This window comes from Notolabrus celidotus, chromosome 1, assembly GCF_009762535.1.
Source record: "Notolabrus celidotus isolate fNotCel1 chromosome 1, fNotCel1.pri, whole genome shotgun sequence".
Classification (NCBI taxonomy): domain Eukaryota; kingdom Metazoa; phylum Chordata; class Actinopteri; order Labriformes; family Labridae; genus Notolabrus; species Notolabrus celidotus.
The window spans coordinates 3600090-3617125 of record NC_048272.1 but is presented as its reverse complement, the minus strand read 5'-3'; the positions used below and the strand labels follow the sequence as shown (position 1 = coordinate 3617125).

The following is a 17036-nucleotide window of genomic DNA, read 5'->3' as shown; positions in this document are numbered from 1 at the left end:
AATTTGTGAGTAAGCCTGTAATTTAGAATTATTTGGTCAATTAATTAATTGTTTACTTATCAAATTCATTTAGTAAAACATTCACTTTAGTTTAAAAAAATCACAAGTCATAGGTGACATCTTCAAATTGCTCACTTTGTTACATAGTTGAAAAGTGAACAATATTTCATTACAATGAGAGAAAAGTAGCAAGTCAGTACCTTTGAGGAGCAGGAATATAGATGTTTGTTATAATTACTTCTTCAGAGTCCATCATAAATGATAAATGATAGTAGATTTCCAAAGATCCAGGCTCTGCCATCAGCTAGTTAACATTCAAGGGGTGGACATCAAGGTGGTGCCACCCTACAAATATCTAGGTGTACACCTGGACAACCTGCACTCTACAGGAAGGGGCAGAGCTGCCTCTTTTTCTTAAGGAGGCTCAGATCCTTAGACATCTGCAGAGAGATGCTGCAGATGTTTTATCAGTCTGTGGTGGCAAGTGTGTTATTCTATGCTGCAGTCTGCTGGGGAAGCAGTATAAAACACAAGGATGCGAGGCGACTGGACAAACTAGTGAAAAGTGCTGGCACTGTGATTGTAACCAGGTTGGCCTCACTGGGGGTTGTGGTGGAGAGATGCACACATAAGATAGAGGCCATTCTAAATTACACAGATCATCCACTTCACAACTTCTTTGTGGACCAGAGAAACAGCAGCAGCAGTGGACGGCTCATCTCTCTGCATTGCAGGACTGAGAGATACAGAAAATCATTCATCCCTGCAGCCATTAGGGTTCAGAACTCTCTAGCCAATGGGAGATGAGCTGACAGACACCTGAATAACTTGGTTTATGTGATTTTTATAATTCTATCTGCTAGACACCTGAATATACCTTATAGAACATTCTATTCTATATAATATTTCATGTGATTTATTACCAATATTTTCTTTCAGCTGTATGTATCATGCATCAGTGCTGCAATTGAAAACACAAAACACCATCATGTTTCAGGTTTATTTAAAAAAACGCTGTCTCCTCATCCGTTTAGTTTTGAATCAAAACTTTAAAGTGTACCACTTGGACATAAACTGTTTTCACACACAACTTCACATCAATGACACAGATGATTTACCGAGCGTATTAAGTGTAGATTGGAGTACGGATATATTTAGGAAAGCTCTTCATCACTTCAGCTTATCAGTCTTGATAGAACACAACAACATAAAAAGAATTTCCAGCACAGCCAACTTTAGTGTAATGTGTCCGATATGATAAAGAAACATAATTCTGTCTTTGTACGTCTTCTTGTGTTGGACTACATCACAGTTTTCTCAGTGGAGGGGACAATAACTATTGAATATGGACTAAAGACACTCTTTACTCATCATACAGTAATTCTGCCTGGGACAGAATGTCTCAGAACCTCTTGATTATTTGACATTTTTGAAAAATAAATAAATCTTTTCATCATACAGATGACAGTAGTATTACATCCATAACACAACCACCTTCCCCCTCAGGCCTCAATGTGCAAACTGCAAGAGTTCAAAAAAGGTAGCACTTTATGCAAGGACCATGTAAAACAAAACAATTAAATGTTTTTAAAAAAGGAGCACTTGATGAAGAAGTGCAGCAGGTCACATTATATTGAATGACTCATTAGATGATTGATTTCATCCTCCCCAGGCCAACAGTGGAGTTATAACAATCTATACATTGTGGATTAAAGTAATAAAAAAGTGGTCCTTGATTTGAAGGAATAGATTTGGTAATTCATGACTATTCTATTTCTGACTGGTACTGTCCTAATGAAAATTGTTACTCTCTCAGGGTAAAATACTGACCAAGGACATGAATGTTACATTGAGATGCATATTTCTCTTTCACAAACATTAGTTTTTGTCAAAGCTTCCACACAAAAACAAAACGTTTGTGATGATATTGGACAGAAGCAATGAATCGTCACACATCAAGTGTCACAATTCGTGCTTTGAGTTTAAGAAGACTGATCTCTGCATCAGCATTTAAACATAGTGAGTCCATTTTCACACACTACACAATGTTTTCTTTAGTTAAGACACATACTTTAACATAATCTTGTTTGATGAGCCTTTTCCACAGTCTTTGCAAACTGGGTGTGTTGCACTTGATAAAATAGCACATCGCTCAAACTGATTGTTAATTACTTCATAACAGAACTGAAGACTCCCACACGGACCAAAGTGCACCTGTAAAGAGATGATTTCTTTTTCTTTGTTTCCTGGTGGGTATGACAGGCAGTCAGCTTTTGTTTTCAGTAGAACTGAGACCAAGTCCAAGTCCACACAGTTGCACAACAAACACCCACACAGACAAACAAAAGCTAGAGGAATGCATTATTAAAACTTTGTTCCAAAAAGAATAATAATTAGAACAATGACTATGACAAATAAGATCAAAATGACCAGCATCTTTCTGTTTTTCTTCTGATACTGTTCAGCCTGCAAAGAAGATTAGAAAAACATTTTAGTCATGTAGTGCATTTCACTTACATTTCAAGAAACAAAGACTCAATTTAACAGAATTTATCTTATTGTGCAGAAACTGATGTAAAAATGGCACCAGTCACAGAATTAAAAGTATGTATGAGGACATGAGCAACGTGCATTTACCTTCTGTAACTGCTTAAGTCCGTCTTCTGTTTTAACACAAGCCTGCTCCACATTGAAGTCAATTCTGTCCAGAACTGTGCCCTAAATGAAGAGGATACATTTAGCAATTGGTTACGCTTATACCTGTAGATTTTAAACAAAGGTAACATTGTATGCAGCTGTTCAGTCCATCCAGGAAGTTGAGATTTCACCCCTGTACGTCATCAGTTTCGTCATCAATTTCACTTCCTTCCACTTGACTGGCACTTTTCAACAGTAAAACACGCATGGAGAACGGGTGTAAAGCGAGGACAGCAGGCAGGACAAGTGACGATGACACTTTTTTTTTAAATTTATAGATACTAGAGTTATTAGTGATTGTTTTTGGAGCCAAGGAAGAAAGGTTAAAGGTTACTGCTCAGCTCCAATCTGCACAGATTAAATGTTCAAACCAAGCCAGAAACCTTGGTGTAATCTTAGACTCAGACCTTAATTTCAGCAGCCACATTAAGACAATTACAAAGTCAGCCTACTATCACCTTAAGAATATATCAAGGATTAAAGGACTCATGTCTCAGCAGGATGCAGAAAAACTCGTCCATTCATTTATCTTTAGCAGACTAGACTACTGTAACGGGGTCTTTACAGGACTCCCTAAAAAGTCCATCAGACGGCTGCAGCTCATACAGAATGCTGCTGCTCGAGTCCTAACAAGGACCAAGAAAGTAGACCACATCACTCCAGTTCTTAGATCTCTACACTGGCTTCCTGTCTGTCAGAGAATAGACTTTAAAATCCTGCTGATGGTTTATAAAGCACTGAATGTTTTAGGCCCAAAATACATTGCTGATCTGCTGCTACTTTATGAACCACTTCGACCTCTGAGGTTATCAGGTACTGGTCTGCTTTCAGTCCCAAGACTCAGAACGAAACATGGTGAAGCAGCGTTTAGTCATTATGCACCACATATCTGGAACACACTCCCTGGAAGCTGTAGGTCTGCTCCAACTCTCACCTCTTTTAAATCAAAGATTAAGACTTCTTTATTTGCCACTGCCTTCCTATCTTAGCTCATTTAACTCACTTCAAATTAAAATTTTAATGTAATTTTTAATATATTTCTAATTTTCCTTTTCTTTTCTGTTTTATTATATTTGTCATTTTAATTATGTTCTTTTATGCTTGTCTGAATGTCTCCAATGCTTTTAATGTTTTAATGTAAAGCACATTGAGTTGCCCTCGTGTATGAAATGTGCTATACCAATAAAGCTGCCTTGTCTTGCCTTGCCTTATTAGCTGAGGGGCACAGTGTTAGCTTGGTCTCTACCTGCAGCAGGTGTGCTTTATGAACCAGCTCTCCCACCTACATGAATCTGTCTTATCTTCATCGATGATTTTTACCCCCCGGTGTGCGTTAGTGACAAAGACACAACCGGGGGACGTCTGTTTACTATTTAATGTTTGACGTTGTTGCCGCCATTACCGCGAAAAGCTCCCGTCTACAGCTTGATTTAATCCAGTTTGGTGATACATCAGACACATTTAGTAAGTTTTGATAAACTCCTTGTTGAAAGATGCAGATGCATTTCAGAGTGCCGTGAACTGACTGACTGTCCAGTGCCTCTGTCACTGCAGGTGCATTCAAGGACTGTCGTAAATGTGCAATACAGTCCTTTCATGGCATTTTTCTGTGAATCAAGAGAATCAAAATACAGTAACAGTGGCCACATCAAGAATGTTTTCTAAAAACAACTATAATTTCGCGTATTTACTTGAAAAAAGAAACAAAAAATTGCAACTTTCACCGCAATTTTTTCAAAAAGCTGTCGCAAAATCAGGCTTTTAGGGCCGCAACAATCACAAAAAAGTCCAGTGAAATCCTGGAGAGACTGGCTGTTTGCTGCAGCATGACAATCTTGGATTTTTGAGAATGTAATTGTTTCCATTCCAACTTTATTGGTACAAAAAGTGCAACTAATAAGTATCGTAGAGTAGTAGAGTATGTAGAAGATAAAAAGGTGTCACAGTGACAGGGATTATATCATAAGCTGTTTATTTCTGTGTGCAAGCAGCTGATGATATATTTAAATACCTGTTCAACCACCATTCCAGCCAAGTCTCTGAATATCTCATTCAGATCTGAGATGGACTGAACTATTTGACGGATCTCCCTCTCTCGTTCCTCAACCATAACTGTGTTCTCCTCCACGAGCATCAGCTGGTCATCTGTGAACCCCTGAAAGAAAGTAAAGGAAAAATTAAAGTGGTTGATTTTATGATGAGACAATAATAATTCTGAATGCACAAAGTCTGAGCAGATGCTTTGTTTATTTAAATTAAAAAAACACTGATTACAGAGGCATAAAGAAGTCCATTTGGACTGACTGTGTTGCCCTCTAAAAATCTGTACTAACAATATTTCCTGTGTTGGTTGTTAAACTTTCTTAGCCTCAAGTTTTCAACGTATTTCTAAAATGACAAAAGTTTAAAAACATAGTACATAAAAAAAGTCTTCCAGAAATCTCACTGATAAATTCTGTATATTTCAACAGCATTTGAATGGCTTTATTATTAATGTAAAACTAGGACATTATATCAAACTAAACATTTTTTATCATCTTTTTTTTTGTTTTTTAAGTCAGTCACCTTGTCATATACAGCTAAATCTTCATCCTCTTCCATAAGGGGCCCAGAGTCAAAAAAGTGCTTTGATCTCTCTTCGCGGTTCTTCATACCTGGAATGTAAACAACAACATGATGCACTGATAACATGGGAAAAATACCAAACATACGAAGCGCACAGAGACATGCAGTCTGAGCTAAAACCTTGATGACAGAAAATCAAGAAGAGGACTTGCAAGTTCTCACGTTTTAAGTAGCCGGACTGTGTGTATCTGAAATTGGTGGACAGCTCCTGCAGACTCTGTGCCAGCGATGAGACCACATTTCTTAGTAGTCTTTCCTCTTGCTCTGTGCAGTGGCCACAACGAGCCTGCAGACTTGTAACTGCTCGCTGGCATCGATGGAACATCTGCAACAAAGGGAACAATTGCACTAACAAGCAGAGACAAGTTTCTAGTTTCATTTCAGATGTGTCTTTATTCACTATCTCAGTCTATCAGAGTACAGACGATTACTAAACCTGTTTACAGTCTACACCAGACATTAAAATAATGCAAATACAGGGTGCCGGTGGCCTAGCGGTCTAATGGCGCCCCTTATACAGAGGCTATAGTCCTCGTTGCAGAGGTCGCCGGTTCAACTCGTGGCCGCGACCATTTGCTGCATGTTTTACCCCAATCTCTGCCCCCAACATTTTCTGTCTCTCTTCAGCTGTCCAATCAATAAAGGGTATCACCTCTCTCTCTTACTCCCCTCTATCCCTCTTTCAAGACCCAACTCAGTCGAGGCATGATGGCTGTCTAACATGAGTCTGGTTCTGCCTGAGGTTTCTGCCTGTTAAAAGGAAGTTTGTCCTCGCCACTGTAAATAGCTAAATACTGCGATGTGCAATGCTCATGATGGATTAAGGTGGGGTCAGACTGAGTCTTACCCTGTCTTGAAGTTGGGTCTCTGTTCATAATTTGACATAGAGTGGTCTAGACCTCCTATGTTTGTAAAAGCGTCTTGAGATAAAGTTTGTTGTGATTTGGCGCTATACAAATAAAGCTTGATTGATTGATAAAAGGCAAAAATATAACTTTGATAAATAAAATGGTGCAAACGCATATTGGCAATGGAGTAATGAGTAAACAAGCTTTAAACACTGATCTAAAATTATTACCAGCACCAAAATGTCTGGTTGTTGGGTGGCTGGTTGTCAGAATCAATATTCAAACCGTGGACTCAATTTCTACAGGATTAAGTCAGAATCACGACCGCTTTAAAGAAACTAGTGTTTTGGTTTAAAGAGTGACCCTGTGATGGACGCTTTCGGCTGAATGACTAAGTGGATGTCATGGTTACAGCAGCTGTTGAAACACAAAAAGAGTCCTTGTGAATAGATCACTGTTCTTCTTATTATAATGTCATAAATTACTCATTAGGTTTTGCTTTAATGAAGAACTGCAGGCCTCTGTGAGTGATTCAGCTGAAAGTCACCATTTACACCAAAACACTAGCCGTGTGTGTGGCTGCAAGCTATCAAACATCTTGACTGTATCCATCTTCAGTTCAATCAGGTTTTGACTACAAACAAACAACAATACCTGCTGAAATTCTGAGCCCAATTACCAATGTTTGTGGTGATAGAAAAAAGGGGTTTACATTCTGGTTGCAACTAAATAATAGAGGCACGAAAATTTGATATTTGACCACTTGCTAATGTCCTCTACCTACTTGTCAAAATCAGTTTGATGAGGTAGCATTTGTGATTTTTGGTGGTTTTCCTCTTTTGTAGCTAGAGAAACTATTGTACTCTGCTGCACTTTAGTAGCCAAAATGCACTCACATACTGATGTCATACATCTGTTTTTAACAGTAAATGAGTAAATACCATAGACTGTATAAAATATAGACGTAGTATCCGTGACGTCACCCATCTGTTCCTGAGCGCTGTTTTGAAGCCAATCGACGGCGGCAGCCATATTGGAAATGAGGAACTCAACCAGGCAAAGTGTGACGTAAAGGGGCGTAGTTTGAGCCTCCTAGCCAACAGCTATGTGTTCCCGACCGGGAGTCAAGTCAGTCATGTCCTCATCAAGGAAAAACTTGTTATCTTAATATCTTCTGAACTGTTGCGTTAGAAAAAAAATCCGTACAGTGTGTGCCAATAGAGAAATGAGCTACGTAGAGCCAAGCCGTTTTTTGAACCATGCTGTAAACATGTTTATTAATGCTGCAAAGATCGCCTTTTTTGAATTGGTGTCTATGTGGTTTCCGTTGTTTCTGCAGCCAGCCTCAAGCGGATTCTCGATGTATTCCAGTTTATAACACTTCCTCATGGGCTTCACCGTTTGAGACCGGAGGTTGCCGCTTGGTATATACTTATCTTTCCCTTTATCTGCCTTGCCATGTATCTTAAATACTACACTGGTAAACAACTGTACCTGTGTAATCTCTTGAGTAGTGATTTCTATTGCGTGCTCCTCTTCACTACTGTCATCAAGAGTTGGACGATTCATGTGCTTGTCATGAAGTATCGCCAGTTCCTTCATCTTCTGCCGCACCCGTGTGATTTCATACTGGATCTGAAGGGAAAAACATGAAGGCAAGAGGTCACATTGTGTAGAAAACTTACAAACAGAAACAGACAAAGTTAACAAGTTACAATGTCATTTAGCAGACGCTTTTATCCAAAGCGACGTACATATGAGAACAAGAACAACACAAGCAAAGATCTAGACAAGAGGAAACAAGATCAGTACGAGTAACAAAGTGCTTCAAGTTCATTTGGGTGCAGGTACGGCCAAGCAGTGTAAAGGCAATGCACCAAAGTAAGTAAGGATTATTTTTTTTTTGTAAAATAAGGAACATCTACAATGAAGCAACCAAACCATTTAAGACCTTCCATTATCATCATCAACAATTAACATCACCACAATAATGACCAAAGTACCAAGTGCTGGGTCACTCCAGAGCTGAACACAGATTCCCAGAGTAGAGCAGGACAGTGTGAGTCAACTGTAGCTGGAAGACATGATCTGCCACTGGGGACAACAGTGGAGAACAGTCTAGCTAAGTGCATAGTGCTTCCTAAAGAGCTGGGTCTTTAGCTGTCTTTTGAACGTAGAGAGGGACTCTGCAGATCGAATGGAGTTGGACAATTCATTCCACCATTTAGGGACAACAGAAGAGAAGAGTCCAGCTAGTGATTTTGAGGCCTTGTGTGCTGGAAGCACTAGGCGCTTTTCAGAGGCTGAGCGTAGCGGGCGAGAAGGGCAGTAGACCTGGATGAGGGGTTCAGGTAAACTGAAGCGGTTTTGGTTACTGCTTTGTAAGTGAGGATTAGAGTTTTGTATCTGATGCGAGCTGCAACTGCTTAAAAGAGTAACCCTGTGATGGACGCCATCAACCAACCAAGTTAAAGGTGAAGAATTTGAGAAAGATGTGGTTATGGTATGTTTTGCAGGAATAATATTCAAAGTGTTTTTTTTACCTCGTCGACTCCCTCTATCCATTTAGGAGGCAGTTTCTTGGTGACTCCAATGGCAGCTTCAGGATCCAGGCTAATCCCGGACACCAGTGCCATCCGGTCATCAGCCAACTTCAAAACAAATTACATCATTAAAACTTTTTATATTTAAACGACTGTTTAATCTGGTGGTGAAGCACTTAATGCATTCTAATGAATACTCCAACAAAGAGAAACAGCAGTACCTCATCGAGCTCCTAATGGGATTTGAAGATAGCAGAGTGGTCCCATCCAACAGAGAACAAAGAAAAGAAGAGAGAAAGACAAAAGTAACAGAAAGTGAGCCCCAGAAAATCAGCACTTACTACCTAATCAAAAATGTTCCTGTGATTCAGTCCCACCAACAATAAAGGCATTTGAAGTGATAATGAACATAACTGTAAAGCAGAGGTAAAAAGAAAAAAAAGAAGTGAGTATCTTCCAGTTAATTTATTGTTTGCCCTCAGTTTAAAGTTGTATCCACTTTTAATTGAAGTGAGTGAAAGAAGAGAAGAAATAGTCCAGAGTCATGATCACTTGAAAGATTCCCACAAAGATATGATTTGTTTCAGAGGATTTAAAAGAGCTGGAACACTTCCACATTGACTCATATTTTTAGACCGGAGGTTGCCGCTTGGTGTCAGTAGATAAAGGTCTTGCTGCTTTCTGTTAAAGTTCAGGTCCATTATTTTAAACCTAAGTGTACAGCTGATTCAATATAACTAATGTGTATCTTCTGGTGGCAATCAAAGACATTTTATTTGTGTCATTTCTTTTAAAAGTGCAAACATATTCAAGTCTTTGGATCTGTGGGAGCATCATGATTGCTCTGCTGTAAAATGAAATAAAACACTTGTGTTGTATTTCTCAGTTTTCACTTTGTTAGCTTGACGGCTCTATAATAACCAGTTAATTAACAATTCATACATGATGTTTCAACAGTGGGGTGGAACCAAATTATTCATGTAAAATTGGTTTAAAGAAAAGGAATGTTACAATAAAATAATATAGCATTTATGGAAGAAGCATGACACAAGGATTACAGGAACAAATATACACTGAAAAAACACTTTGCAACACAAGCCAGACAATAAGACGTAAACATTTTTGCATGCAACATTTTAAATCTAAATTTCAGCTACATGTGACACATTATGTTTGGTATTCCAAACAGTTTAAGAAGTGTCCACAAAGAATTGAAGGACAACTTTTTGAGAGAGTGGGAACTTGGTAAGAGGAGACAGGCTGTGCAGGTTTACTGAGAAATGACAGTTTTATGAAAGAATATATTTTTCTTTATGAAAAGGAATTACTTTAAGAAGGCCAAACTAATTATGCAGCACAACTGAGGCCTGTTGGACAAATCCAGTAAATCTAAGCTCTGCTACCGATGATGATGATGTAGAGCTGAAACCGAAGAACTGATGAGCTTCCAGTTTAACTGCAGGTGACTGAGCAATGAATGGGTCTTGTGTTTGCTCTCAGTAGGTCAAATAGCAGACAATGTTTGAGCACTTCATTTGCTGAACACAGCAGCTACTCTGTCGGGCATGACTCATTTTTTTGCTAAATGTTCACAGCTCTAGAGACGAGGGCTTCAAATTGTTTTCCCTTATCAATACAGTAGATGCTGACACTCCTGATGGGTGGATGTGACACCACCACTCACAGAGAGATGCACCAACAGACAGTGTGCTTCCAGGAGCTGCAGCCTTTTTCATGTCTTCACTTGGCAAGTTAAAGCGTTCTGATTTGTCAGTGATACTGACAGATCTACATTTCCAAGTTACGTGTATCAGAGGAAAACATCCTGAGACTAAGGGGGAGTCATTGATCGCTCTGCTTGGTGCAGAAATTATCAGGATATTTTAAGAAATGCAGAAGAGAAACAGCTCAACATTAAGTGACATCCTGCAAAGCTGAATATGTCTGAGTGTGCCTGGAACAACATCCACGAGTTGGCTTATTGAAATGTTCCCATCTGTGTGTGAACGGTCACACACACCCTCCACCTGCTTGCTGTGCTTTGTATCCTGCACCTGGCCTCCTCGACTGGAGACATAAAGTGAACTCCAGCACAAACACAGCAGGAGTGCTCATGCTCAAGCTTTTAAGAGATGTCAGAGAGAGTAAGGGGAATCTGTTTGTTTTTGATATTGTAAACTGAATAAACTGAATTATCAATGGCAGGACTTTCATTTAGGGGTGAATCCATACTTCAGAAAATACTGAAAGTAAATTATTTGTTGTATATGTGATATTTTCCAATCTGCTACAACCATGTCTGCCCCCACACTAGCCACGTTATACAGAAAGGCAAGGGAATGTCATTCTGCCACAGGGGGCAGCCCCACTGTTTAGACTTTGGTGGAATGACAGGGTCTGGTGCAAAATGTTATTTTTCACACAGTAAAGTCGCTGTTGTGTATCTGTATGGGGCGCCGTTTGTAAAGTTGTGCACACTGAAAATAACAGCAACATTTCTCCAACCTTTAGCTCCAAAACATCATAAACATGAAACATTTTTTTTAACACATTTAGAGGAATATTTGTGATCTTCTTCAACTTTAATTAAAAATATTAAGTTAAAATCATTGTTAAATCCAAATGCTAAATCTAAATAAAAATGTTAAATCTAAATCTAAATTTTCAACGATAAATCTAAATGTGAAATATAAATCTAAATGTTAAATGTGAAATCTAAATGTTCAACGATAAATCTAAATCTAAATGTTCAACGATAAATCTAAATGTTGAATATAAATCTAAATGTTAAATGTGAAATCTAAATGTTCAACGATAAATCTAAATGCTAAATATGAATATAAATGTTAAATCTAAATGTTCAACGATAAATCTAAATGCTAAGTCTTAAATCTAATTGTTCAATATAAATATAAATGCTAAATATAAATATAAATGTTCAACGATAAATCTAAATGTGAAATCTAAATGTTAAATCTAAATCTAAATGTTAAATCCAAAAATTCAACGATAAATCTAAATGTTGAATATAAATCTAAATGTTAAATGTGAAATATAAATGTTCAACGATAAATCTAAATTCTAAATCTAAATCTAAATGTTAAATCTAAATGTTAAATCTAAATGTTAAATCTAAATGTTAAACGATAAATCTAAATGTTAAATATAAATATAAATGTTAAATTTAAATTTTAAATGTTGCTCTGCGATCATAAATATTTAGCTGATATGCAAATTCACACTGCTGCATATCAGCTAAATATTTAGGATCGCAGAGCAACATTTAACATTTATATTTAACATTTATATTTCATATTTAACCTTTAGATTTAGATTTAGATGTATCGTTGAACATTTAGATTTATCGTTGAACATTTAGATTTATCATTGAACATTTAGATTTAGATTTAACATTTAGATTTAGATTTAACATTTATATTTATATTTAGCATTTGGATTTAACAAAATTTTAATTTTATATATTTTTCACAACAAAATTAAAATGAAAAAAATCACAAATATTCCTCTAAATGCGATTTTAAAAAAGTGACTTTTAAAACTTCACTTTTTTATGATGTTTTGGAGCTAAATGTGGAGAATTGTTGTTATTTTCAGTGTGCACAACTTTACAAACGGCACCCCATACATCTGAAGTTGAGGAACTGAAATGTGTATCAGGGAATCCAAAGTGAGAAAAATGCATCACTCATTAAAGCAACATGTAAGACTACAAGTTTCACAGGAAAACTGCATTCCTGGTTTTCATGATGGCTCTGGTCCCAAGGATCACTGAGGTTTCTGGAAGGCAGGGTAAGTTTTCCCATATCTCAATAATAGTTGAATAATAACTTGTAATTTTTGTGACAACCACCCCCAAAAACCTGAATAATTTACTGGTTGGGTTACAGTGCTAAACCAGCTTTATTCTAGTGGAACCATCAATTACAATCTACAAACAGAAATTGATTTACAATGGATGATATACTGTATTCAAACCACAGCACACTTTAAAACTAGAGGGGATAATTAATCATGCTTTAACTTTGACAAACCCTACATTTATTTTATAGCATGCAGATTGCCATTCAGCTAACTTAAGTCCAGTTATTACATGTTTCTGTTTAGAATTAAAATCAATAAATATTCCTGCACACCTTTTTTCATCCTCCTCCATCACCTCACTGGCTCACATTTCTCAACCCTGAGGTGTAACTACTCCAAACTGAAAAACATCGTCTCTCTCGAACAATCACTAGCAGCTACTTAAACACACTTGTCTAGCTAGCACTGGCTAAATGAAAACACACACATTAAAATGTCAAAACGATGCAGACCACTCACCGCAGCATTGCTACGTGTACTCAGACGGGGGTCGTATGTACTCACTTGCTCTGCCAATATCTGCCGGTTTTGGATTGCATTGTTCCGCATTAACAAGAAGGCATCGGTCAGTCGCCTAGTGGCCATGACTGCCTTGTTAGAGATCTAAAGTAACACTGGACTAAATGCGGATCAGGCGACGAGTTATTAAATTATGTCCAATGCCGCTGACCCGCAGCTAACACACCGCCAGCTTTAGCCTTTAGCTTCTCCTGCGATGAAGGATCGAGAAACAGCGCATACACTGGACGGCAAACGACTGAGTCAAAATCTATCTGTCAAGCATCTCCAATGCTTATATTAGAAACGTGAAACATGACCGAGTATCCCTTCTCAAATGACTGGATTCAAAGGTAGATGGATGAACGTTACTCCGCTTTGGTAGCTACGGAAGTACGAAAACGTAAACACCTGCGTAGACTCCTGCTTCTTCTTCTACTACTCAATTACTGCTGCTGTCAACTGCATCTAAGCTCATTATCGACACCTACTGTTTCGGCAGGAGGAGACAAAACTGTGCTCTCTTTGTACTGTACAAGGCATAAGAATAAGACATACAAAAAAAAAAAAATAACAATAACATCAGCTATAAATACAAAAGAACACCAAATAGGCATGACTAATATGTACAGGCTAAAATAATATGATAATAGTGCAGTGGTGAGGTAGTTTTTACATTATAAAAATAGTAGTTAAATAATAAAAAAAATAGAAATATGGAATTCTGCTTGGAGAATTGTTGCATTGTATATTTACATCCTCTGCTGGACCTTTTTCCTGATTGTGTCTATGTGGGAGGTCCACCTCAGGTCCCAGGACATAGTGGATCCCAGGAACCTGATAGAGTCCACAGTAGACACAGTTGTGTACAAGTGAGCGCAGTACCAGGGCGACCGTCAGTGGCTCCATCTTGGATCTTCTCCGTCTTCTCCATATAAGTCCAGAAACTTACTCAAAATATTTTTTTATTATTTATTAGTTTATTTGACAGGGGCAATGCAAAAAAAAACAACTGTCAAGCCAGAGTTAGCTATAAGCTAATTTTCATCTGTGGTCCCTGGGCAGGAAGATGTAAACAAATGTACAATACAAACGATAAAAAAAAACATACTAGCATTTAAAACAATACATAGGCTACTCAACACAGTCCATCACTAATAACAACACATTTAAAATTACATTTCATTGTCTCTAATTTGATGCATTCAGATGAGCACATAATTCTTTTTCCTTGAGCCATAATTTCAGTGTACTTTTAAAAACACTGAGGCTTGTACAGTCTCTAATGTGGGTAAGAATTGAGTTCCATTTTCCTGCTGCTCTGACTGAAAATGCAGACTGTCCAAATGCAGTCTTCCTACGTTTAGCTGAACAGTCTCCTCTTGCTGATGCCCTGGTCTCCCTAAGATTGCTCCTGCAGAGTAACATAGATTGTTTAAGTGGTGGTGGGGCCTGATCATGAATGAATTTATACATCAGACACATATCTGCATAACAAAAAAAAACTGTCAAGGGTCATTAAGTTATATTTCGTAATGATTTTACAGTGGTGGTAGTTCCTTGGTTTTAGAGTTTTCAGTGATGGTTTGTAGAGCGTGTATAATGGTTTTAGAGTGGTTGCTCCAGCCTGAGACCAGCTCGTGGCACAATAACATAAATGAGAAAAAAATCATTGAGTGCATGTACAGTTTAGCAGCGGCTAACGGTAACTGATGCCTGACATGTATATATACAGAAAATATATTCATATACCCAGTGGTGGACAGTAATGAAGTACATTTACTTGAGTACTGTACTTAAGTACATTTTTGAGTATCTGTACTTTACTTGAGTATTATTTTTGGGGGGTACTTATTACTTTTACCCCGCCTACATTTGAAAGACAAATATCATCCTTTTTACTCCACTACATTTCTATCAATGCTCTAGTTACTCACTACTTTAGCTTTGAAGTCAGCTCATGAATTTCCTTCTCTTTTCTGAAATCTGATCCCTAAGACAGTAAAATGTGTTTGTGTAGTTCTGTTTGTCTCAGTGGTTTAGTCATACCTGTATATCATGCGTCTCCACGGTTGAATGGAGCAAACACAGAGCAAGTTTCACTCAGATCAGGCAGTTCATTTAGAGGTGGTAATGATGGCTATAATTCTCCACATGAGCACCCATGGCTATATCTTCAGCCCGTGTTAGAGAATGAATGATACGTATCATGTGAAAACATACAAACATTCACAGTCCAACCTGAGAAAGTGTGTTGAGCTACGTAACTTTTGTTTAACTCCATATGAACATTTCAAACTAATTTGTCGGTTCTTGTAGTAACTTAGTTGCTGTTTTTATTCCATGGTATAGTTTTTAGAGATTTCAAGTAATGTTTTCTAGATAAACATAACGTAACAGAATGTACTCCTATAAATTCTTGACTGCCCTCATACTTTGTGAAAATACAACGTTTGAGATTTTTTAAGAAGTACTTTTAATTCTTAAGTATTTTTAAAAGCAAGTACTTCAGTACTTTAACTCAAGTTATAATTTGACAGAGCAACTTTCACTTGTATTGGAGTAATATTTGACCTGTGTACTTTGTCCACCACTGCTCAAAATATGCAGAAAATATATTCATATACCAATATTTCCCCAAATATTTTACAATAAAGTAAAAGGTCATTATCTAAAGCGATTTTGTTAAAAATGTTTCATATTTTGCACAAGAATTATAAAAGGAGATTCAATTTTGACTTGAAGGGTTGTTGACAAAAACATGTGCACATACACTGAGAACTTGTTGCAATAACATAGTAATCATAATATAATTATCTATAAAATAGCTATTCATATAATTGCATCCAAACTGTTTAACTTTGTACTCACTAGCTCTGCACACTTTAAGTCTTGGCTACCTTACTACACTCTAATGTTCATCAAATTGTCTAGTTTTCCTTGACCTTGAAAGTAGACCATAATATCTCTCTTTAAATTGACAGATTCATTCATTAAACGCAGTCATACAAACATGCAGCGCAACATGCTCAAAGGTTATGTGGGACATTGAACACATCATCCATTATCTTTACTTTCTGTTTAATAAATCTTTAACTATTGAGCAGACAGAAAGGGACCTACGGTGTCAATTATAGTCAATAGCTCCAAATTAAACCTTTGACCTGAGAACATGTCCTCCAATTGCAGTTAGTGGGATTTAAATGTATGTGTATTTATTGCACCCACTTCCCCGGCATATCTTATCTGGATTTGAATTTATGCCTTGAGGCTTTCCAGCTTCACTCATAAACCAAATAGAGATCATAGTTTAATTGTATGTCCCTCTATGGAAGAGAATTAGGGCCACTGAAATAAAAAAAATATATATATTATTATTATTATTCTGAGAAAAGTCAGAATTTTGACTTTTCTTCTCAGAATTCTGATTTTAATCCACTGGGGGAAAAATAAGGTCGAACATGTTTTTATTATTATTATTATTATTATTATTATTATTATTATTATTATTATTATTATTATAAAATAGTCTCAGAATTCTGACTTTAATCTCAGAATTCTGACTTTTTTCTCAGAATTCTGACAATAATAATAATAAGAATGTCAAAATGGACATAACATTTTTTTTTCAGTGGCCCTAATCCTCTTCCGTATCCCTCCCTAAGCCTGTTCAGATGTGCCAATGAATGACAGGGGTAAAACACTCCTATGTGTCTTGTGCACTGAGGTAATTTCAAACACTGTCGATTTAAATTTGAAATAAGCTCCAGCGTTGTTTGCTCTTCAAAGGTTCAACATGCTTTTCAGAGATAAATTCTGAGTTTAGATATAATAATTCATTTACAAACATAACCAGCAACCAGCAACCAGCAAACTCTGAGTGTACGTGTTTAAGGCCCCAGTATTAATTGAGCTACATGTGTTTACTTGTTCAGAGGCAATC

General features: G+C 37.2%; 1 protein-coding gene across 3 annotated transcripts; it reads right to left on the bottom strand.

The window, feature by feature from the left end:
* Positions 1-986: 986 nt before the first annotated feature.
* stx16 (syntaxin 16) lies at positions 987-13551 on the bottom strand. 3 transcript variants are annotated; one of them, XM_034690991.1, is made up of 9 exons: positions 13055-13551; positions 8935-8946; positions 8714-8821; positions 7665-7805; positions 5485-5647; positions 5263-5351; positions 4709-4852; positions 2638-2718; positions 987-2466 (listed from the first exon to the last, which is right to left on the bottom strand). In XM_034690991.1, the coding sequence occupies exons 1-9, from the start codon at positions 13178-13180 to the stop codon at positions 2365-2367; spliced, it is 966 nt and encodes a 321-aa protein (XP_034546882.1). In that variant the 5' UTR covers positions 13181-13551; the 3' UTR covers positions 987-2364. The 3 variants fall into 3 exon arrangements, with proteins under 3 accessions (XP_034546882.1, XP_034546883.1, XP_034546884.1); XM_034690992.1 differs by having other exon boundaries at positions 13100-13550; XM_034690993.1 differs by lacking the exon at positions 8935-8946 and having other exon boundaries at positions 13100-13551.
* Positions 13552-17036: the final 3485 nt, after the last annotated feature.

Excerpts from the sequence above, each read along its gene's own strand:
- stx16 (XM_034690991.1), bottom strand. The coding sequence starts at position 13,180 with ATGGCCACTAGGCGACTGACCGATGCCTTCTTGTTAATGCGGAACAAT. Across the intron at positions 5,648-7,664 it reads CTACTCAAGAGATTACACAG|ATGTTCCATCGATGCCAGCG; the intron begins GTACAGTTGTTT and ends CCTTTGTTGCAG. Across the intron at positions 2,467-2,637 it reads GACTTAAGCAGTTACAGAAG|GCTGAACAGTATCAGAAGAA; the intron begins GTAAATGCACGT and ends TCTTCTTTGCAG.